This window comes from Coregonus clupeaformis, unplaced genomic scaffold (assembly GCF_020615455.1).
Source record: "Coregonus clupeaformis isolate EN_2021a unplaced genomic scaffold, ASM2061545v1 scaf0210, whole genome shotgun sequence".
Lineage (NCBI taxonomy): Eukaryota > Metazoa > Chordata > Actinopteri > Salmoniformes > Salmonidae > Coregonus > Coregonus clupeaformis.
The window spans coordinates 245066-270424 of NW_025533665.1; the positions used below are offsets into that span (position 1 = coordinate 245066).

Consider the following 25359-nt stretch of genomic DNA (forward strand, 5'->3'; position numbering starts at 1 on the left):
CAGTCTGTTCTGTGTGTCTCTAGGACCTGTTATCTAACATGCTGCTTGTTGACCAGTCTGTTCTGTGTGTCTCTAGGACCTGTTATCTAACATGCTGCTTGTTGACCAGTCTGTTCTGTGTGTCTCTAGGACCTGTTATCTAACATGCTGCTTGTTGACCAGTCTGTTCTGTGTGTCTCTAGGACCTGTTATCTAACATGCTGCTTGTTGACCAGTCTGTTCTGTGTGTCTCTAGGACCTGTTATCTAACATGCTGCTTGTTGACCAGTCTGTTCTGTGTGTCTCTAGGACCTGTTATCTAACATGCTGCTTGTTGACCAGTCTGTTCTGTGTGTCTCTAGGACCTGTTATCTAACATGCTGCTTGTTGACCAGTCTGTTCTGTGTGTCTCTAGGACCTGTTATCTAACATGCTGCTTGTTGACCAGTCTGTTCTGTGTGTCTCTAGGACCTGTTATCTAACATGCTGCTTGTTGACCAGTCTGTTCTGTGTGTCTCTAGGACCTGTTATCTAACATGCTGCTTGTTGACCAGTCTGTTCTGTGTGTCTCTAGGACCTGTTATCTAACATGCTGCTTGTTGACCAGTCTGTTCTGTGTGTCTCTAGGACCTGTTATCTAACATGCTGCTTGTTGACCAGTCTGTTCTGTGTGTCTCTAGGACCTGTTATCTAACATGCTGCTTGTTGACCAGTCTGTTCTGTGTGTCTCTAGGACCTGTTATCTAACATGCTGCTTGTTGACCAGTCTGTTCTGTGTGTCTCTAGGACCTGTTATCTAACATGCTGCTTGTTGACCAGTCTGTTCTGTGTGTCTCTAGGACCTGTTATCTAACATGCTGCTTGTTGACCAGTCTGTTCTGTGTGTCTCTAGGACCTGTTATCTAACATGCTGCTTGTTGACCAGTCTGTTCTGTGTGTCTCTAGGACCTGTTATCTAACATGCTGCTTGTTGACCAGTCTGTTCTGTGTGTCTCTAGGACCTGTTATCTAACATGCTGCTTGTTGACCAGTCTGTTCTGTGTGTCTCTAGGACCTGTTATCTAACATGCTGCTTGTTGACCAGTCTGTTCTGTGTGTCTCTAGGACCTGTTATCTAACATGCTGCTTGTTGACCAGTCTGTTCTGTGTGTCTCTAGGACCTGTTATCTAACATGCTGCTTGTTGACCAGTCTGTTCTGTGTGTCTCTAGGACCTGTTATCTAACATGCTGCTTGTTGACCAGTCTGTTCTGTGGGTCTCTAGGACCTGTTATCTAACATGCTGCTTGTTGACCAGTCTGTTCTGTGTGTCTCTAGGACCCGTTATCTAACATGCTGCTTGTTGACCAGTCTGTTCTGTGTGTCTCTAGGACCTGTTATCTAACATGCTGCTTGTTGACCAGTCTGTTCTGTGTGTCTCTAGGGACCTGTTATCTAACATGCTGCTTGTTGACCAGTCTGTTCTGTGTGTCTCTAGGACCTGTTATCTAACATGCTGCTTGTTGACCAGTCTGTTCTGTGTGTCTCTAGGACCTGTTATCTAACATGCTGCTTGTTGACCAGTCTGTTCTGTGTGTCTCTAGGACCTGTTATCTAACATGCTGCTTGTTGACCAGTCTGTTCTGTGTGTCTCTAGGACCTGTTATCTAACATGCTGCTTGTTGACCAGTCTGTTCTGTGTGTCTCTAGGACCTGTTATCTAACATGCTGCTTGTTGACCAGTCTGTTCTGTGTGTCTCTAGGACCTGTTATCTAACATGCTGCTTGTTGACCAGTCTGTTCTGTGTGTCTCTAGGACCTGTTATCTAACATGCTGCTTGTTGACCAGTCTGTTCTGTGTGTCTCTAGGACCTGTTATCTAACATGCTGCTTGTTGACCAGTCTGTTCTGTGTGTCTCTAGGACCTGTTATCTAACATGCTGCTTGTTGACCAGTCTGTTCTGTGTGTCTCTAGGACCTGTTATCTAACATGCTGCTTGTTGACCAGTCTGTTCTGTGTGTCTCTAGGACCTGTTATCTAACATGCTGCTTGTTGACCAGTCTGTTCTGTGTGTCTCTAGGACCTGTTATCTAACATGCTGCTTGTTGACCAGTCTGTTCTGTGTGTCTCTAGGACCTGTTATCTAACATGCTGCTTGTTGACCAGTCTGTTCTGTGTGTCTCTAGGACCTGTTATCTAACATGCTGCTTGTTGACCAGTCTGTTCTGTGTGTCTCTAGGACCTGTTATCTAACATGCTGCTTGTTGACCAGTCTGTTCTGTGTGTCTCTAGGACCTGTTATCTAACATGCTGCTTGTTGACCAGTCTGTTCTGTGTGTCTCTAGGACCTGTTATCTAACATGCTGCTTGTTGACCAGTCTGTTCTGTGTGTCTCTAGGACCTGTTATCTAACATGCTGCTTGTTGACCAGTCTGTTCTGTGTGTCTCTAGGACCTGTTATCTAACATGCTGCTTGTTGACCAGTCTGTTCTGTGTGTCTCTAGGACCTGTTATCTAACATGCTGCTTGTTGACCAGTCTGTTCTGTGTGTCTCTAGGACCTGTTATCTAACATGCTGCTTGTTGACCAGTCTGTTGTTCTGTGTGTCTCTAGGACCTGTTATCTAACATGCTGCTTGTTGACCAGTCTGTTCTGTGTGTCTCTAGGACCTGTTATCTAACATGCTGCTTGTTGACCAGTCTGTTCTGTGTGTCTCTAGGACCTGTTATCTAACATGCTGCTTGTTGACCAGTCTGTTCTGTGTGTCTCTAGGACCTGTTATCTAACATGCTGCTTGTTGACCAGTCTGTTCTGTGTGTCTCTAGGACCTGTTATCTAACATGCTGCTTGTTGACCAGTCTGTTCTGTGTGTGCTCTAGGACCTGTTATCTAACATGCTGCTTGTTGACCAGTCTGTTCTGTGTGTCTCTAGGACCTGTTATCTAACATGCTGCTTGTTGACCAGTCTGTTCTGTGTGTCTCTAGGACCTGTTATCTAACATGCTGCTTGTTGACCAGTCTGTTCTGTGTGTCTCTAGGACCTGTTATCTAACATGCTGCTTGTTGACCAGTCTGTTCTGTGTGTCTCTAGGACCTGTTATCTAACATGCTGCTTGTTGACCAGTCTGTTCTGTGTGTCTCTAGGACCTGTTATCTAACATGCTGCTTGTTGACCAGTCTGTTCTGTGTGTCTCTAGGACCTGTTATCTAACATGCTGCTTGTTGACCAGTCTGTTCTGTGTCTCTAGGACCTGTTATCTAACATGCTGCTTGTTGACCAGTCTGTTCTGTGTGTCTCTAGGACCTGTTATCTAACATGCTGCTTGTTGACCAGTCTGTTCTGTGTGTCTCTAGGACCTGTTATCTAACATGCTGCTTGTTGACCAGTCTGTTCTGTGTGTCTCTAGGACCTGTTATCTAACATGCTGCTTGTTGACCAGTCTGTTCTGTGTGTCTCTAGGACCTGTTATCTAACATGCTGCTTGTTGACCAGTCTGTTCTGTGTGTCTCTAGGACCTGTTATCTAACATGCTGCTTGTTGACCAGTCTGTTCTGTGTGTCTCTAGGACCTGTTATCTAACATGCTGCTTGTTGACCAGTCTGTTCTGTGTGTTCTAGGACCTGTTATCTAACATGCTGCTTGTTGACCAGTCTGTTCTGTGTGTCTCTAGGACCTGTTATCTAACATGCTGCTTGTTGACCAGTCTGTTCTGTGTGTCTCTAGGACCTGTGATCTAACATGCTGCTTGTTGACCAGTCTGTTCTGTGTGTCTCTAGGACCTGTTATCTAACATGCTGCTTGTTGACCAGTCTGTTCTGTGTGTCTCTAGGACCTGTTATCTAACATGCTGCTTGTTGACCAGTCTGTTCTGTGTGTCTCTAGGACCTGTTATCTAACATGCTGCTTGTTGACCAGTCTGTTCTGTGTGTTCTAGGACCTGTTATCTAACATGCTGCTTGTTGACCAGTCTGTTCTGTGTGTCTCTAGGACCTGTTATCTAACATGCTGCTTGTTGACCAGTCTGTTCTGTGTGTCTCTAGGACCTGTTATCTAACATGCTGCTTGTTGACCAGTCTGTTCTGTGTGTCTCTAGGACCTGTTATCTAACATGCTGCTTGTTGACCAGTCTGTTCTGTGTGTCTCTAGGACCTGTTATCTAACATGCTGCTTGTTGACCAGTCTGTTCTGTGTGTCTCTAGGACCTGTTATCTAACATGCTGCTTGTTGACCAGTCTGTTCTGTGTGTCTCTAGGACCTGTTATCTAACATGCTGCTTGTTGACCAGTCTGTTCTGTGTGTCTCTAGGACCTGTTATCTAACATGCTGCTTGTTGACCAGTCTGTTCTGTGTGTCTCTAGGACCTGTTATCTAACATGCTGCTTGTTGACCAGTCTGTTCTGTGTGTCTCTAGGACCTGTTATCTAACATGCTGCTTGTTGACCAGTCTGTTCTGTGTGTCTCTAGGACCTGTTATCTAACATGCTGCTTGTTGACCAGTCTGTTCTGTGTGTCTCTAGGACCTGTTATCTAACATGCTGCTTGTTGACCAGTCTGTTCTGTGTGTCTCTAGGACCTGTTATCTAACATGCTGCTTGTTGACCAGTCTGTTCTGTGTGTCTCTAGGACCTGTTATCTAACATGCTGCTTGTTGACCAGTCTGTTCTGTGTGTCTCTAGGACCTGTTATCTAACATGCTGCTTGTTGACCAGTCTGTTCTGTGTGTCTCTAGGACCTGTTATCTAACATGCTGCTTGTTGACCAGTCTGTTCTGTGTGTCTCTAGGACCTGTTATCTAACATGCTGCTTGTTGACCAGTCTGTTCTGTGTGTCTCTAGGACCTGTTATCTAACATGCTGCTTGTTGACCAGTCTGTTCTGTGTGTCTCTAGGACCTGTTATCTAACATGCTGCTTGTTGACCAGTCTGTTCTGTGTGTCTCTAGGACCTGTTATCTAACATGCTGCTTGTTGACCAGTCTGTTCTGTGTGTCTCTAGGACCTGTTATCTAACATGCTGCTTGTTGACCAGTCTGTTCTGTGTGTCTCTAGGACCTGTTATCTAACATGCTGCTTGTTGACCAGTCTGTTCTGTGTGTCTCTAGGACCTGTTATCTAACATGCTGCTTGTTGACCAGTCTGTTCTGTGTGTCTCTAGGACCTGTTATCTAACATGCTGCTTGTTGACCAGTCTGTTCTGTGTGTCTCTAGGACCTGTTATCTAACATGCTGCTTGTTGACCAGTCTGTTCTGTGTGTCTCTAGGACCTGTTATCTAACATGCTGCTTGTTGACCAGTCTGTTCTGTGTGTCTCTAGGACCTGTTATCTAACATGCTGCTTGTTGACCAGTCTGTTCTGTGTGTCTCTAGGACCTGTTATCTAACATGCTGCTTGTTGACCAGTCTGTTCTGTGTGTCTCTAGGACCTGTTATCTAACATGCTGCTTGTTGACCAGTCTGTTCTGTGTGTCTCTAGGACCTGTTATCTAACATGCTGCTTGTTGACCAGTCTGTTCTGTGTGTCTCTAGGACCTGTTATCTAACATGCTGCTTGTTGACCAGTCTGTTCTGTGTGTCTCTAGGACCTGTTATCTAACATGCTGCTTGTTGACCAGTCTGTTCTGTGTGTCTCTAGGACCTGTTATCTAACATGCTGCTTGTTGACCAGTCTGTTCTGTGTGTCTCTAGGACCTGTTATCTAACATGCTGCTTGTTGACCAGTCTGTTGTTCTGTGTGTCTCTAGGACCTGTTATCTAACATGCTGCTTGTTGACCAGTCTGTTCTGTGTGTCTCTAGGACCTGTTATCTAACATGCTGCTTGTTGACCAGTCTGTTCTGTGTGTCTCTAGGACCTGTTATCTAACATGCTGCTTGTTGACCAGTCTGTTTCTGTGTGTCTCTAGGACCTGTTATCTAACATGCTGCTTGTTGACCAGTCTGTTCTGTGTGTCTCTAGGACCTGTTATCTAACATGCTGCTTGTTGACCAGTCTGTTCTGTGTGTCTCTAGGACCTGTTATCTAACATGCTGCTTGTTGACCAGTCTGTTCTGTGTGTCTCTAGGACCTGTTATCTAACATGCTGCTTGTTGACCAGTCTGTTCTGTGTGTCTCTAGGACCTGTTATCTAACATGCTGCTTGTTGACCAGTCTGTTCTGTGTGTCTCTAGGACCTGTTATCTAACATGCTGCTTGTTGACCAGTCTGTTCTGTGTGTCTCTAGGACCTGTTATCTAACATGCTGCTTGTTGACCAGTCTGTTCTGTGTGTCTCTAGGACCTGTTATCTAACATGCTGCTTGTTGACCAGTCTGTTCTGTGTGTCTCTAGGACCTGTTATCTAACATGCTGCTTGTTGACCAGTCTGTTCTGTGTGTCTCTAGGACCTGTTATCTAACATGCTGCTTGTTGACCAGTCTGTTCTGTGTGTCTCTAGGACCTGTTATCTAACATGCTGCTTGTTGACCAGTCTGTTGTGTGTGTCTCTAGGACCTGTTATCTAACATGCTGCTTGTTGACCAGTCTGTTCTGTGTGTCTCTAGGACCTGTTATCTAACATGCTGCTTGTTGACCAGTCGTGTTCTGTGTGTCTCTAGGACCTGTTATCTAACATGCTGCTTGTTGACCAGTCTGTTCTGTGTGTCTCTAGGACCTGTTATCTAACATGCTGCTTGTTGACCAGTCTGTTCTGTGTGTCTCTAGGACCTGTTATCTAACATGCTGCTTGTTGACCAGTCTGTTCTGTGTGTCTCTAGGACCTGTTATCTAACATGCTGCTTGTTGACCAGTCTGTTCTGTGTGTCTCTAGGACCTGTTATCTAACATGCTGCTTGTTGACCAGTCTGTTCTGTGTGTCTCTAGGACCTGTTATCTAACATGCTGCTTGTTGACCAGTCTGTTCTGTGTGTCTCTAGGACCTGTTATCTAACATGCTGCTTGTTGACCAGTCTGTTCTGTGTGTCTCTAGGACCTGTTATCTAACATGCTGCTTGTTGACCAGTCTGTTCTGTGTGTCTCTAGGACCTGTTATCTAACATGCTGCTTGTTGACCAGTCTGTTCTGTGTGTCTCTAGGACCTGTTATCTAACATGCTGCTTGTTGACCAGTCTGTTCTGTGTGTCTCTAGGACCTGTTATCTAACATGCTGCTTGTTGACCAGTCTGTTCTGTGTGTCTCTAGGACCTGTTATCTAACATGCTGCTTGTTGACCAGTCTGTTCTGTGTGTCTCTAGGACCTGTTATCTAACATGCTGCTTGTTGACCAGTCTGTTCTGTGTGTCTCTAGGACCTGTTATCTAACATGCTGCTTGTTGACCAGTCTGTTGTTCTGTGTGTCTCTAGGACCTGTTATCTAACATGCTGCTTGTTGACCAGTCTGTTCTGTGTGTCTAGGACCTTCCACTACATGCTTTGATCCGCACCAGCATTCAGCTCAGGTAGATACGCACACGTTCCACACTTAGCTCGCACGCCACGACGCACCACACCTCGTTAAGGTAACACACACACACGCCACGACGCACCACACCTCGTTAAGGTAACACACACACACGCCACGACGCACCACACCTCGTTAAGGTAACACACACACACCACGACGCACCACACCTCGTTAAGGTAACACACACACACACCACGACGCATTACACCTCGTTAAGGTAACACACACACACACACGGCACACGAACACCTGCGTTAAGGTAACACACACACACACCACGACGCACTACACCTCGTTAAGGTAACCACACACACACACCACGACGCACCACACCTCGTTAAGGTAACACACACACACCACGACGCATTACACCTCGTTAAGGTAACACACACACACACCACGACGCACCACACCTCGTTAAGGTAACACACACACACACCACGACGCACCACACCTCGTTAAGGTAACACACACACACACCACGACGCACCACACCTCGTTAAGGTAACACACACACACACCACGACGCATTACACCTCGTTAAGGTAACACACACACACACACCACGACGCACCACACCTCGTTAAGGTAACACACACACACACACCACGACGCACCACACCTCGTTAAGGTAACACACACACACACCACGACGCACCACACCTCGTTAAGGTAACACACACACACACACCACGACGCACCACACCTCGTTAAGGTACACACACACACACACCACGACGCACCACACCTCGTTAAGGTAAACACACACACACACCACGACGCACCACACCTCGTTAAGGTAACACACACACACACCACGACGCACCACACCTCGTTAAGGTAACACACACACACACCACGACGCACCACACCTCGTTAAGGTAACACACACACACACCACGACGCACCACACCTCGTTAAGGTAACACACACACACACCACGACGCACCACACCTCGTTAAGGTAACACACACACACACCACGACGCACCACACCTCGTTAAGGTAACACACACACACACCACGACGCATTACACCTCGTTAAGGTAACACACACACACACCACGACGCACCACACCTCGTTAAGGTAACACACACCACGACGCACCACACCTCGTTAAGGTAACACACTAACACACACACACACACACACACACCAGTTTTGGTGATTGGGTAAGGAAAGAGAGAATGTCATATTGTCTAGTTATTGTATGGGATTCATGATCAAGCGCTAACTGTTTTTCTGCGTGTGCGTTCATAAATTCACTCTGGCAATCTTCTCCGAAATCAGAGCACTCAGGTTTGTGTGCCAGAGCGCAGAATAATTGAGGAATTTATGAACGCCCAACACCCATTGAATTCGACCGGTGTCAGTAAACATGGGCAAAGAAATGTAATTTCATTGTTGCCACAATAATGCAGTTTGTCACTAACCTGTCTTGATAACATGAAAACAGTCTAACCAGCTCTGCAAGGGCGAGTAAAATGGTCAGAGTGAGGTGTTCTCTCATTTGTCTGGAAGTAGCTAGCTAGCTAGACCACATTAGCCAGTTCGCTATGGTGATTGGAACGGTAACGTTGGAGGGTTAAGAGGGGTAAGGTTAGGGTTAGGAAGGGTAAAGTTAGGGTTAGGAAGGGTAAAGTTAGGGTTAGGAAGGGTAAAGTTTTAGGGTTAGGAAGGGTAACGTTTTAGGGTTAGGAAGGGTAACGTTTTAGGTTTAGGAAGGGTAACGTTTTAGGTTTAGGAAGGGTAACGTTTTAGGTTTAGGAAGGGTAACGTTTTAGGTTTAGGAAGGGTAACGTTAGACGGTTTAGGAAGGGTAACGTTAGACGGTTAGGAAGCGTACAGTTAGGGTTAGGAAGGGTAACGTTTTAGGGTTAGGAAGGGTAACGTTTTAGGGTTAGGAAGGGTAACGTTTTAGGGTTAGGAAGGGTAACGTTAGGGTTAGGAAGGGTAAAGTTTTAGGGTTAGGAAGGGTAAAGTTTTAGGGTTAGGAAGGGTAACGTTAGGGTTAGGAAGGGTAAAGTTTTAGGGTTAGGAAGGGTAAAGTTGGAGGGTTAGGAAGGGTAACGTTAGACGGTTAGGAAGGGTAACGTTTTAGGGTTAGGAAGGGTAACGTTTTAGGGTTAGGAAGGGTAACGTTAGACGGTTAGGAAGGGTAACGTTTTAGGGTTAGGAAGGGTAACGTTTTAGGGTTAGGAAGGGAAATGTTTTAGGGTTAGGAAGGGTAACGTTAGGGTTAGGAAGGGTAACGTTTTAGGGTTAGGAAGGGTAACGTTTTAGGGTTAGGAAGGGTAACGTTGGAGGGTTAGGAAGGGTACAGTTATAGGATTAGAAAGGGTACAGTTATAGTTTTAGGGTTAGGAAGAGTGAAGTTTTAGGGTTAGGAAGGGTAACGTTTTAGGGTTAGGAAGGGTAAAGTTTTAGGGTTAGGAAGGGTAACGTTAGGGTTAGGAAGGGTAAAGTTTTAGGGTTAGGAAGGGTAAAGTTGGAGGGTTAGGAAGGGTAACGTTAGACGGTTAGGAAGGGTAACGTTTTAGGGTTAGGAAGGGTAACGTTTTAGGGTTAGGAAGGGTAACGTTAGACGGTTAGGAAGGGTAACGTTTAGGGTTAGGAAGGGTAACGTTTTAGGGTTAGGAAGGGAAATGTTTTAGGGTTAGGAAGGGTAACGTTAGGGTTAGGAAGGGTAACGCTTTTAGGGTTAGGAAGGGTAACGTTTAGGGTTAGGAAGGGGTAACGTTGGAGGGTTAGGAAGGGTACAGTTATAGGATTAGAAAGGGTACAGTTATAGTTTTAGGGTTAGGAAGAGTGAAGTTTTAGGGTTAGGAAGGGTAACGTTTTAGGGTTAGGAAGGGTAACGTTAGAGGGTTATGAAGGGTAACTTTTTAGGTTTAGGAAGGGTAACGTTTTAGGGTTAGGAAGGGTGAAGTTTTAGGGTTAGAAAGGGTCAAGTTTTAGGGTTAGGAAGGGTAAAGTTTTAGGGTTAGGAAGGGTAAAGTTTTAGGTTTAGGAAGGGTAACGTTAGACGGTTAGGAATGGTAACGTTAGACGGTTAGGAAGGGTAAAGTTTTAGGGTTAGGAAGGGTAAAGTTTTAGGGTTAGGAAGGGTAAAGTTAGGGTTAGGACTGTCAACCCCTTTAGCCAGTTAACTTGGTGCTTGACTGTCAACCCCTTTAGCTATGGTGTTTGACTGCCAACTTTTTTAGCCAGTTAGCCTTTGTGTTTGACTGCCAACTTTTTTAGCCAGTTAGCTATGGCGCTTGACTGTCAACGCCATTAGCCAGTTAACTATGGTGCTTGACTGTCAACCCTAGTCTTTAAGCGGAGGGGCCCAGAGCACACTAGAGGCAATTTACCAATGCACCCTGTGTTTCTGTGTGTTTGGGAGGGGTGACAGAAGAGAGAAATGCAATGAACTAACTGATCCTGTGTTTCTGTTTGTGTTTCCTGTGTAGGGAGCGATGGCAGCTACCTACTCTGCTCTGGGTCATAAGACGTGTCAACCAGTTCTGGAGCCGGTAGCTGCTTCTAGCCTGGCACAGAGACGCAACATGAAGAAACTCACCTCTATTGACATGTAACACTCACACCTCTGCCCCAGCCTTCCACTCCCCCAGCCTTCTACTCCCCCATCCCCAGCCTTCCACTCCCCCATCCCCAGCCTTCCACTCCCCCAGCCTTCCACTCCCCCATCCCCAGCCTTCCACTCCCCCAGCCTTCCACCTCCCCAGCCCCAGCCTTCCACTCCCCCATACCCAGCCTTACACTGCCCCATCCCCAGCCTTCCACTCCCCCAATCCCAGCCTTCTACTCCCCCTGCCCCAGCCTTCCACTTCCCCAGCCCCAGCCTTCCACTCCCCCAGCCTCCACTTCCCCAGCCCCAGCCTTCCACTCCCCCAATCCCAGCCTTCCACTCCCCCAATCACAGCCTTCCACTTCCCCAGCCTTCTACTTCCCCAGCCCCAGCCTTCCACTTCCCCAGCCCCAGCCTTCCACTTCCCCAGCCCCAGCCTTCCACTTCCCCAGCCTTCCACCTCCCCATCCCCAGCCTCCCCCAGCCCCAGCCTTCCACTTCCCCAGCCTTCCACCTCCCCATCCCCAGCCTCCCCCAGCCCCAGCCTTCCACCTCCCCATCCCCAGCCTTCCACTTCCCCAGCCCCAGCCTTCCACTTCCCCAGCCTTCCACTTCCCCAGCCTTCCACCTCCCCATCCCCAGCCTCCCCCAGCCCCAGCCTTCCACTTCCCCAGCCTTCCACCTCCCCATCCCCAGCCTCCCCCAGCCCCAGCCCAGACAACCTCCATCCCTGAGAGACACCAACACATATCTGTTACAGCTGAGAGACCCACTCTGATGGTTTATTTTCTCCCCTCTGTCAAATGCTCGTTCTCTCTCTCTTTCTCTCTTTGTCTCTCTTAGAGGAAGACAAGCGCCAGCGGATACTGTAGTTCACTGTGATAGGTCGATCCTAATCTGCTTAACTAAACTGTGCACCCCCCCACCTCTCACCCCCGCTCTTCTCTCATCTCTCTTTTCTTCCCTTTGCTATGCTCTCACTGCTCTCCCTCTCTCTCTCCCTCCCCATCCCTTATTCTCTCTCTCTCTCTCTCCCTCCCCATCCCTTATTCTCACTCCTCTCTCTCTCTCCTCTCTCTCTCTCTCCTCTCTCCCTCTCTATCTCTCTCCTCTCTCTCCTCTGTCTCCCTCCTTTCTCTCTCTCCTCTGTCTCCCTCTCTCTCTCTCCCTCCCCATCCCTTATTCTCTCTCTCTCTCTCTCCCTCCCCATCCCTTATTCTCACTCCTCTCTCTCGCTCTCTCTCTCCTCTCTCTCTCTCCTCTCTCTCTCTCCTCTCTCTCTCTCTCTCCTCTCTCCCTCTCTATCTCTCTCCTCTCTCTCCTCTGTCTCCCTCCTTTCTCTCTCTCCTCTGTCTCCCTCTCTCTCTCTCTCTCTCTGTCTCCCTCTCTCTGTCTCCCTCTCTCTCCTCTCTCTCTGTCTCTTTCTCTCCTCTCTCCCTCTGTCTCCCTCTCTCTCCTCTGTTGTAATGATGTTACTTCCACCTCCACACCTCTGACTCTGTAGGCTGAAGATGAAGATAGACTCTGTCTGATCCCTGACTGTGACTGTGATCATGAAGATGTACTCTGGTAAAATAAAAGATAAAATCAAACAAACAAACATAAAAACTACAACAACAGGTCAATGAGGAGGAGATGATGATGGTGGTGCTGTTGGGTTATTTCTGTGAGGGGGGTGAGATGGGGGAAGGGGAGTGTCTGTGTGTGGGAAGAGACTTACAGAGAAGCTGAATTACAAAACAGATCATTTCCATGACTCTTCTAAGACATTGTGGAAATTGTACCATATTGTATTTATTTCATTTATAAAATTCTATTTTTCTTTCAAGTTCTGTATATATTTCCATTAAAGATCATTATTGCCATGGGTCCACTGCCTCCTCTGTTGCTGTGTTTAACTTCACTTTGTGTCTATACTGTGTGTTAAAGGAATTACAGAGCCTTTACAAAGTCTTCAAAGCCCTTGACCTAATCCACATTTTGTTGTTTTCAGCCTGAATTCAAAATTGATTAAATAGTTTTTTTCTCACCCATCTACACACAATACCACATAATGACAGTGAAAACGTTTTGAGAATTGTTTGCGGATTTATTGAAAATGAAAAACAGAAATATCTAATTTACATAACTACTCACACCCCTGAGTCAATACATGTTAGAATCACCTTTGGCAGCGATTACAGCTGTGAGTCTTTCTGGGTAAGTCTCTAAGAGCTTTGCACTCCTGGATTGTACGATATTCGCACATTATTCTTTTAAAAATTCTTCAAGCTCTGTCAAGTTGGTTGTTGATCAATGCTAGACAGTCATTTTCAAGTCTTGCCATAGATCTTCAAACCAATTTGTCAGCACTGTAACTAGGCCCCTCAGGAACATTCAATGTCGTTTTGGTAAGCAACTCCAGTGTATATTTGGCCTTGTGTTTTAGGTTATTGTCCTGCGTAAATATAAATTAATCTCCAAGTGTTTGTTGGAAAGCAGACTGAACCAGGTATTCCTCAAATATTTTGCATGTGCTTAGCTCTTTTTATAAAAATAAAAAAAACTCCCTACTCCTTGCCGAAAACAAGCATATCCATAACATGATGCAGCCACCACCATGCTTGAAAATATGAAGTGTGATATTCAGTGTTGTTGGATTTGCCAGAAACATAACGCTTTGTATTCTGGACATAAAGTACGTTTTCTTTGTCACATTTTAGCAGTTTTACTTTAGTGGCTTATTGCAAACAGGATGCATGTTTTGGAATATTTGTATTCTGTACATGATTTGTTCTTTTCACTTTGTCATTTAGGTTAGTAATTTGGAGTAACTACAATGTTGTTGATCCATCCTCAGTTTTCTCCTATCACAGCCATTAAACGCTGCAACTGTTTTAAAGTCACCATTGGCCTCATGGTGAAATCCCTGACTGGTTTCCTTCCTCACCGGCAACTGAGTTAGGAAGTATGCCTGTATCTTTGTAGTGACTGGGTGTATTGATACACCAATTACTGAGTTGTGTCCCTGTCTGATGACATATACAGTGAGGGAAAAAAGTATTTGATCCCCTGTTGATTTTGTACGTTTGCCCACTGACAAAGACATGATCAGTCTATAATTTTAATGGTAGGTTTATTTGAACAGTGAGAGACAGAATAACAACAAACAAATCCAGAAAAACGCATGTCAAATTTTATAAATTGATTTGCATTTTAATAAGGGAAATAAGTATTTGACCCCTCTCATTCAGAAAGAATTCTGGCTCCCAGGTGTCTTTTATACAGGTAACGAGCTGAGATTAGGAGCACACACTTAAAGGGAGTGCTCCTAATCTCAGCTTGTTACCTGTTTAAAAGACACCTGTCCACAGAAGCTATCAATCAATCAGATTTCAAACTCTCCACCATGGCCAAGACCAAAGAGCTCTCCAAGGTTGTCAGGGACAAGATTGTAGACCTACACAAGGCTGGAATGGGCTACAAGACCATCGCCAAGCAGCTTGGTTAGAAGGTGACAACAGTTGGTGCGATTATTCGCAAATGGAAGAAACACAAAATAACTGTCAATCTCCCTCGGCCTGGGGCTCCATGCAAGATCTCACCTCGTGGAGTTGCAATGATCATGAGAACGGTGAGGAATCAGCCCAGAACTACACGGGAGGATCTTGTCAATGATCTCAAGGCAGCTGGGACCATAGTCACCAATAATAATATAATAATATGCCATTTAGCAGACACTTTTATCCAAAGCGACTTACAGTCATGCGTGCATACATTTTTGTGTATGGGTGGTCCCGGGGATCGAACCCACTACCTTGGCGTTACAAGCGCCGTGCTCTACCAGCTGAGCTACAGAGGACCACCACCAAGAAAACAATTGGTAACACACCACACCGTGAAGGACTGAAATCCTGCAGCACCCTCAAGGTCCCCCTGCTCAAGAAAGCACATATACAGGGCCGTCTGAAGTTTGCCAATGAACATCTGAATGATTCAGAGGAGAACTGGGTGAAAGTGTTGTGGTCAGATGAGACCAAAATCGAGGTCTTTGGCATCAACTCAACTCGCTGTGTTTGGAGGAGGAGGAATGCTGCCTATGACCCGAAGAACACCACCCCCACCGTCAAACATGGAGGTGGAAACATTATGCTTTGGGGGTGTTTTTCTGCTAAGGGGACAGGACAACTTCACCGCATCAAAGGGACGATGGACGGGGCCATGTACCGTTAAATCTTGGAAGAGAACCTCCTTCCCTCAGCCAGGGCATTGAAAATGGGTCGTGGATGGGTATTCCAGCATGACAATGACCCAAAACACACGGCCAATGCAACAAAGGAGTGGCTCAAGAAGAAGTGGTCCTCTGTAGCTCAATTGGTAGAGCATGGCACTTGTAACACCAGGGTAGTGGGTTCGATCCCCGGGACCACCCATACGTAAAAATGGATGCACACATGACTGTAAGTCGCTTTGGATAAAAGCGTCTGCTAAATGGCATATTAATATATTAACGTCCTGGAGTGGCCTAGCCAGTCTGCAGACCTTAATCCCATAGAAAATCTGTGGAGGGAGCTGAAGGTTCGAGTTGCCAAACGTCAGCCTCGAAACCTTAATGACTTGGAGAAGATCGGCAAAGAGGAGTGGAACAAAATCCCTCCTGAGATGTGTGCAAACCTGGTGGCCAACTACAAGAAACATCTGACCTCTGTGATTGCCAACAAGGGTTTTGCCACCAAGTACTAAGTCATGTTTTGCAGAGGGGTCAAATACTTATTTCCCTCATTAAAATGCAAATCAATTTATAACATTTTTGACATGCGTTTTTCTGTCTCTCACTGTTCAAATAAACCTACCATTAAAATTATAGACTGATCATGTCTTTGTCAGTGGGCAAACGTACAAAATCAGCAGGGGATCAAATACTTATTTCCCTCACTGTAGGTTCATATTACTGAGGTGTGTCCCTGTCTGATGACATTGAGGTTCATGTTACCTTGGTGTGTCCCCGTCTGATGACATCTAGGTTCATATTACTGCGGTGTGTCCCTGTCTGATGACATCTAGGTTTATATTACTGAGGTGTGTCCCTGTCTGATGACATCTAGGTTCATATTACTGAGGTGTGTCCCTGTCTGATGACATCTAGGTTCATATTACTGAGGTGTGTCCCTGTCTGATGACATCTAGGTTCATATTACTGAGGTATGTCCCTGTCTGATGACATCTAGGTTCATATTACTGAGGTGTGTCCCTGTCTGATGACATCTAGGTTCATATTACTGAGGTGTGTCCCTGTCTGATGACATCTAGGTTCATATTACTGAGGTATGTCCCTGTCTGATGACATCTAGGTTCATATTACTGAGGTATGTCCCTGTCTGATGACATCTAGGTTCATATTACTGAGGTGTGTCCCTGTCTGATGACATCTAGGTTCATATTACTGAGGTGTGTCCCTGTCTGATGACATCTAGGTTCATATTACTGTCCCTGTCTGATGACATCTAGGTTCATATTACTGTCCCTGTCTGATGACATCTAGGTTCAGATTATTGAGGTGTGTCCCCCTCTGATGACATCTAGGTTCACAATACTGAGGTGTGTCCCCCTCTGATGACATCTAGGTTCATATTACTGAAGTGTGTCCCCCTCTGATGACATCTAGGTTAATATTACTGTCCCTGTCTGATGACATCTAGGTTCATATTACTGAGGTATGTCCCTGTCTGATGAGATCTAGGTTCAGATTATTGAGGTGTGTCCCTGTCTGATGACATCAGGGTTCATATTACTGAGGTGTGTCCCCGTCTGATGACATCTAGGTTCATATTACTGCGGTATGTCCCTGTCTGATGACATCTAGGTTCATATTACTGTCCCTGTCTGATGAGATCTAGGTTCAGATTATTGAGGTGTGTCCCTGTCTGATGACATCTAGGTTCATATTACTGCGGTGTGTCCCCCTCTGATGATCCTAGGTTCATATTACTGAGGTGTGTCCCTGTCTGATGACATTTAGGTTCATATTACTGAGGTGTGTCCCTGTCTGATGACATCTAGGTTCATATTACTGAGGTGTGTCCCTGTCTGATGACATCTAGGTTCAGATTATTGAGGTGTGTCCCTGTCTGATGAGATCTAGGTTCAGATTATTGAGGTGTGTCCCCCTCTGATGATCCTAGGTTCATATTACTGAGGTGTGTCCCTGTCTGATGACATTTAGGTTCATATTACTGAGGTGTGTCCCTGTCTGATGACATCTAGGTTCATATTACTGAGGTGTGTCCCTGTCTGATGACATCTAGGTTCATATTACTGTCCCTGTCTGATGACATCTAGGTTCATATTACTGTCCCTGTCTGATGACATCTAGGTTCAGATTATTGAGGTGTGTCCCTGTCTGATGACATCTAGGTTCACAATACTGAGGTGTGTCCCCCTCTGATGACATCTAGGTTCACAATACTGAGGTGTGTCCCCCTCTGATGACATCTAGGTTCATATTACTGAAGTGTGTCCCCCTCTGATGACATCTAGGTTAATATTACTGTCCCTGTCTGATGACATCTAGGTTCATATTACTGAGGTATGTCCCTGTCTGATGAGATCTAGGTTCAGATTATTGAGGTGTGTCCCTGTCTGATGACATCTAGGTTCATATTACTGAGGTGTGTCCCCGTCTGATGACATCTAGGTTCATATTACTGCGGTGTGTCCCTGTCTGATGACATCTAGGTTCATATTACTGTCCCTGTCTGATGAGATCTAGGTTCAGATTATTGAGGTGTGTCCCTGTCTGATGACATCTAGGGTCATATTACTGAGGTATGTCCCTGTCTGATGACATCTAGGTTCAAATTACTGAGGTATGTCCCTGTCTGATGACATCTAGGTTCAAATTACTGCGGTATGTCCCTGTCTGATGACATTTAGGTTTATGTTACCTTGGTGTGTCCCCGTCTGATGACATCTAGGTTCATATTATTGAGGTGTGTCCCTGTCTGATGACATCTAGGTTCATATTATTGAGGTGTGTCCCTGTCTGATGACATCTAGGTTCATATTACTGAGGTGTGTCCCTGTCTGATGACATCTAGGTTCATATTACTGCGGTGTGTCCCTGTCTGATGACATCTAGGTTCATATTACTGAGGTGTGTCCCTGTCTGATGACATCTAGGTTCATATTACTGAAGTGTGTCCCTGTCTGATGACATCTAGGTTCATATTATTGAGGTGTGTCCCTGTCTGATGACATCTAGGTTCATATTATTGAGGTGTGTCCCTGTCTGATGACATCTAGGTTCACAATACTGAGGTGTGTCCCCCTCTGATGACATCTAGGTTCATATTACTGAAGTGTGTCCCCCTCTGATGACATCTAGGTTAATATTACTGTCCCTGTCTGATGACATCTAGGTTCATATTACTGAGGTATGTCCCTGTCTGATAACATCTAGGTTCATATTACTGAGGTTTGTCCCTGTCTGATGACATCTAGGTTCATATTACTGAGGTGTGTCCCTGTCTGATGACATCTAGGTTCATATTACTGAGGTATGTCCCTGTCTGATGACATCTAGGTTCACAATAATGAGGTGTGTCCCTGTCTGATGACATCTAGGTTAATATTACTGAGGTATGTCCCTGTCTGATGACATCTAGGTTCATATTACTGAGGTGTGTCCCTGTCTGATGACATCTAGGTTCATATTACTGAGGTATGTCCCTGTCTGATGACATCTAGGTTCACAATAATGAGGTGTGTCCCTGTCTGATGACATCTAGGTTCATATTACTAAGGTGTGTCCCTGTCTGATGACATCTAGGTTCATATTACTGTCCCTGTCTGATGACATCTAGGTTCATATTACTGAGGTTTGTCCCTGTCTGATGACATCTAGGTTCACAATAATGAGGTGTGTCCCTGTCTGATGACATGTAAATGTAAATGTAATGACATCTAGGTTCACAATAATGAGGTGTGTCCCTGTCTGATGACATCTAGGTTCACAATAATGAGGTGTGTCCCTGTCTGATGACATCTAGGTTCATATTACTGAGGTGTGTCCCTGTCTGATGACATCTAGGTTCATATTATTGAGGTGTGTCCCTGTCTGATGACATCTAGGTTCACAACACTGAGGTGTGTCCCCCTCTGATGACATCTAGGTTCATATTACTGAAGTGTGTCCCCCTCTGATGACATCTAGGTTAATATTACTGTCCCTGTCTGATGACATCTAGGTTCATATTACTGAGGTATGTCCCTGTCTGATGACATCTAGGTTCATATTACTGAGGTTTGTCCCTGTCTGATGACATCTAGGTTCATATTACTGAGGTGTGTCCCTGTCTGATGACATCTAGGTTCATATTACTGAGGTATGTCCCTGTCTGATGACATCTAGGTTCACAATAATGAGGTGTGTCCCTGTCTGATGACATCTAGGTTCATATTACTGAGGTATGTCCCTGTCTGATGACATCTAGGTTCATATTACTGAGGTGTGTCCCTGTCTGATGACATCTAGGTTCATATTACTGAGGTATGTCCCTGTCTGATGACATCTAGGTTCACAATAATGAGGTGTGTCCCTGTCTGATGACATCTAGGTTCATATTACTAAGGTGTGTCCCTGTCTGATGACATCTAGGTTCATATTACTGTCCCTGTCTGATGACATCTAGGTTCATATTACTGAGGTTTGTCCCTGTCTGATGACATCTAGGTTCACAATAATGAGGTGTGTCCCTGTCTGATGACATGTAAATGTAAATGTAATGACATCTAGGTTCACAATAATGAGGTGTGTCCCTGTCTGATGACATCTAGGTTCACAATAATGAGGTGTGTCCCTGTCTGATGACATCTAGGTTCATATTACTGAGGTGTGTCCCTGTCTGATGAAATTTAGGTTCATATTACTGAGGTTTGTCCTTGTCTGATGACATCTAGGTTCATATTACTGAGGTATGTCCCTGTCTGATGACATATTGGTTCATATTGCTGAAGTGTGTCCCTGTCTGATGACATCTAGGTTCACAATAATGAGGTGTGTCCCTGTCTGATGACATCTAGGTTCATATTACTGAGGTGTGTCCCTGTCTGATGACATCTAGGTTCATATTACTGTCCCTGTCTGATGACATCTAGGTTCATATTACTGTCCCTGTCTGATGACATCTAGGTTCAGATTATTGAGGTGTGTCCCTGTCTGATGACATCTAGGTTCACAATACTGAGGTGTGTCCCCCTCTGATGACATCTAGGTTAACAATACTGAGGTGTGTCCCCCTCTGATGACATCTAGGTTCATATTACTGAAGTGTGTCCCCCTCTGATGACATCTAGGTTAATATTACTGTCCCTGTCTGATGACATCTAGGTTCATATTACTGAGGTATGTCCCTGTCTGATGAGATCTAGGTTCAGATTATTGAGGTGTGTCCCTGTCTGATGACATCTAGGTTCATATTACTGAGGTGTGTCCCCGTCTGATGACATCTAGGTTCATATTACTGCGGTGTGTCCCTGTCTGATGACATCTAGGTTCATATTACTGTCCCTGTCTGATGAGATCTAGGTTCAGATTATTGAGGTGTGTCCCTGTCTGATGACATCTAGGTTCATATTACTGAGGTGTGTCCCTGTCTGATGATATCTAGGTTCACAATACTGAGGTGTGTCCCCCTCTGATGACATCTAGGTTCATATTACTGAGGTGTGTCCCTGTCTGATGACATTTAGGTTCATGTTACCTTGGTGTGTCCCCGTCTGATGACATCTAGGTTCATATTACTGCGGTGTGTCCCTGTCTGATGACATCTAGGTTCATATTACTGAGGTGTGTCCCTGTCTGATGACATCTAGGTTCATATTACTGAGGTGTGTCCCTGTCTGATGACATCTAGGTTCATATTACTGCGGTGTGTCCCTGTCTGATGACATCTAGGTTAATATTACTGAGGTGTGTCCCTGTCTGATGACATCTAGGTTCATATTACTGAAGTGTGTCCCTGTCTGATGACATCTAGGTTCATATTACTGAGGTGTGTCCCTGTCTGATGACATCTAGGTTCATATTATTGAGGTGTGTCCCTGTCTGATGACATCTAGGGTTCACAATACTGAGGTGTGTCCCCCTCTGATGACATCTAGGTTCATATTACTGAAGTGTGTCCCCCTCTGATGACATCTAGGTTAATATTACTGTCCCTGTCTGATGACATCTAGGTTCATATTACTGAGGTATGTCCCTGTCTGATGACATCTAGGTTCATATTACTGAGGTTTGTCCCTGTCTGATGACATCTAGGTTCATATTACTGAGGTGTGTCCCTGTCTGATGACATCTAGGTTCATATTACTGAGGTATGTCCCTGTCTGATGACATCTAGGTTCACAATAATGAGGTGTGTCCCTGTCTGATGACATCTAGGTTCATATTACTGAGGTGTGTCCCTGTCTGATGACATCTAGGTTAATATTACTGAGGTATGTCCCTGTCTGATGACATCTAGGTTCATATTACTGAGGTGTGTCCCTGTCTGATGACATCTAGGTTCATATTACTGAGGTATGTCCCTGTCTGATGACATCTAGGTTCACAATAATGAGGTGTGTCCCTGTCTGATGACATCTAGGTTCATATTACTAAGGTGTGTCCCTGTCTGATGACATCTAGGTTCATATTACTGTCCCTGTCTGATGACATCTAGGTTCATATTACTGAGGTTTGTCCCTGTCTGATGACATCTAGGTTCACAATAATGAGGTGTGTCCCTGTCTGATGACATGTAAATGTAAATGTAATGACATCTAGGTTCACAATAATGAGGTGTGTCCCTGTCTGATGACATCTAGGTTCACAATAATGAGGTGTGTCCCTGTCTGATGACATCTAGGTTCATATTACTGAGGTGTGTCCCTGTCTGATGAAATTTAGGTTCATATTACTGAGGTTTGTCCTTGTCTGATGACATCTAGGTTCATATTACTGAGGTATGTCCCTGTCTTATGACATATTGGTTCATATTGCTGAAGTGTGTCCCTGTCTGATGACATCTAGGTTCACAATAATGAGGTGTGTCCCTATCTGATGAGATCTAGGTTCATATTACTGAGGTATGTCCCTGTCTGATGACATATTGGTTCATATTGCTGAAGTGTGTCCCTGTCTGATGACATCTAGGTTCATATTATTGAGGGTGTGTCCCTGTCTGATGACATCTAGGTTCATATTGCTGAGGTTTGTCCCTGTCTGATGACATCTAGGTTCACAATAATGAGGTGTGTCCCTATCTGATGAGATCTAGGTTCATATTGCTGAGGTTTGTCCCTGTCTGATGACATCTAGGTTCACAATAATGAGGTATGTCCCTGTCTGATGACATCTAGCTTCATATAGTGAGGTATGTCCCTGTCTGATGACATCTAGGTTCATATTATTGAGGTGTGTCCCTGTCTGATGACATCTAGCTTCATATTACTGAAGTGTATCCCTGTCTGATGACATCTAGCTTCATATAGTGAGGTATGTCCCTGTCTGATGACATCTAGGTTCATATTACTGAGGTGTGTCCCTGTCTGATGACATCTAGGTTCATATTACTGAAGTGTGTCCCTGTCTGATGACATTTAGGTTCATTTTACAGAGGTTTGTCCCTGTCTGATGACATGTAGGTTCATATTACTGAGGTGTGTCCCTGTCTGATGACATCTAGGTTCATATTACTGAAGTGTGTCCCTGTCTGATGACATTTAGGTTCATTTTACAGAGGTTTGTCCCTGTCTGATGACATCTAGGTTCATATTACTGAAGTGTGTCCCTGTCTGATGACATTTAGGTTCATTTTACAGAGGTTTGTCCCTGTCTGATGACATCTAGGTTCATATTACTGAGGTGTGTCCCTGTCTGATGACATCTAGGTTCAGATTATTGAGGTGTGTCCCTGTCTGATGACATCTAGGTTCATATTACTGAGGTATGTCCCTGTCTGATGACATCTTGGTTCATATTACTGAGGTGTGTCCCTGTCTGATGACATCTAGGTTCATATTACTGAGGTTTGTCCCTGTCTGATGACATTTAGGTTCATTTACAGAGTTGTGTCCTTTTCTGATGACATCTAGGTTCATATTACTGAGGTCTGTCCCTTTCTGATGACATCTAGGTTCATATTACTGTCCCTGTCTGATGACATTTAGGTTCATATTACTGAGGTCTGTCCCTTTCTGATGACATCTAGGTTCATATTACTGTCCCTGTCTGATGACATCTAGGTTCATATTAATGAAGTTTTTCCTTGTCTGATGACATCTAGGTTCAGATTAATGATGAATGTCCCTGTCTGATGACATCTAGGTTCATATTACTGCGGTGTGTCCCTGTCTGATGACATCTAGGTTCATATTAATGAAGTTTTTCCTTGTCTGATGACATCTAGGTTCAGATTAATGATGAATGTCCCTGTCTGATGACATCTAGGTTCATATTACTGAGGTGTGTCCCTGTCTGATGACATCTAGGTTCATATTACTGAGGTGTGTCCCTGTCTGATGACATCTGAGTTTATATTACTGAAGTGTGTCCTTGTCTGATGACATCTAGGTTAATATTACTTAGGTTTGTCCCTGTCTGATGACATCTAGGGTCATATTACTGAGGTATGTCCGTGTCTGATGACATCTATGTTCATATTACTGAGGTGTGTCCATGTCTGATGACATCTAGGTTCATATTACTGAGGTGTGTCCCTGTCTGATGACATCTACGTTCAAATTACTGAGGTATGTCCCTGTCTGATGACATCTAGGTTCATATTACTGTCCCTGTCTGATGACATCTAGGTTCATATTAATGAAGTTTTTCCTTGTCTGATGACATATAGGTTCACAATAATGAGGTTTGTCCCTGTCTGATGACATCTAGGTTCATATTACTGTCCCTGTCTGATGACATCTAGGTTCATATTAATGAAGTTTTTCCTTGTCTGATGACATCTAGGTTCAGATTAATGATGAATGTCCCTGTCTGATGACATTGAGGTTCATATTACTGAGGTGTGTCCCTGTCTGATGACATTGAGGTTCATATTACTGAGGTGTGTCCCTGTCTGATGACATCGAGGTTCATATTAAAGAGGTGTGTCCCTGTCTGATGACATATACGTTCAAATTACTGAGGTATGTCCCTGTCTGATGACATCTAGGTTCATATTACTGTCCCTGTCTGATGACATCTAGGTTCATATTACTGAGGTGTGTCCCTGTCTGATGACATCTAGGTTAATATTACTGTCCCTGTCTGATGACATCTAGGTTCATATTACTGAGGTATGTCCCTGTCTGATGACATCTAGGTTCATATTACTGAGGTGTGTCCCTGTCTGATGACATCTAGGTTCAGATTATTGAGGTGTGTCCCCATCTGATGACATCTAGGGTTATATTACTAAGGTGTGTCCCTGTCTGATGACATCTGAGTTTATATTACTGAAGTGTGTCCTTGTCTGATGACATCTAGGTTAATATTACTTAGGTTTGTCCCTGTCTGATGACATCTAGGGTCATATTACTGAGGTATGTCCCTGTCTGATAACATCTAGGTTCATATTACTGAGGTATGTCCCTGTCTGATGACATCTAGGTTCATATTACTGATGTGTGTCCTGTCTGATGACATCTAGGGTCATATTACTGAGGTATGTCCCTGTCTGATAACATCTAGGTTCATATTACTGAGGTATGTCCCTGTCTGATGACATCTAGGTTAATATTACTTAGGTTTGTCCCTGTCTGATGACATCTAGGTTCATATTACTGAGGTATGTCCCTGTCTGATGACATCTAGGTTCATATTACTGATGTGTGTCCCTGTCTGATGACATCTAGGTTCATATTACTGAGGTGTGTCCCTGTCTGATGACATCTAGGTTAATATTACTGTCCCTGTCTGATGACATCTAGGTTCAAATTACTGAGGTGTGTCCATGTCTGATGACATCTAGGTTCATAATACTGAAGTGTGTCCCTGTCTGATGACATCTAGGTTCAGATTATTGAGGTGTGTCCCTGTCTGATGACATCTAGGTTCAAATTACTGAGGTGTGTCCCTGTCTGATGACATCTAGGTTCAAATTACTGAGGTGTGTCCCTGTCTGATGACATCTAGGTTAATATTACTGTCCCTGTCTGATGACATCTAGGTTCATATTACTGAGGTGTGTCCCTGTCTGATGACATCTAGGTTCATATTACTGTCCCTGTCTGATGACATCTAGGTTCATATTACTGAGGTGTGTCCCTGTCTGATGACATCTAGGTTCATATTACTGAGGTGTGTCCCTGTCTGATGACATTTAGGTTCATATTACTGTCCCTGTCTGATGACATCTAGGTTCATATTAAT

General features: G+C 44.7%; 1 protein-coding gene across 1 annotated transcript in view; it reads left to right on the forward strand.

Annotated features, from left to right (window-relative positions):
• LOC121561393 (ribosomal protein S6 kinase alpha-6) overlaps positions 1 to 7366 on the forward strand; it is a 130298-nt gene extending 122932 nt beyond the window's left edge. Inside the window, exon 19 of the mRNA XM_045214182.1 lies at positions 7345 to 7366. Coding sequence (XP_045070117.1) covers positions 7345 to 7366 — 22 coding nt within the window. The remainder of the gene's footprint in view (positions 1 to 7344) is intronic.
• The last annotated feature ends 17993 nt before the right edge of the window (positions 7367 to 25359 follow it).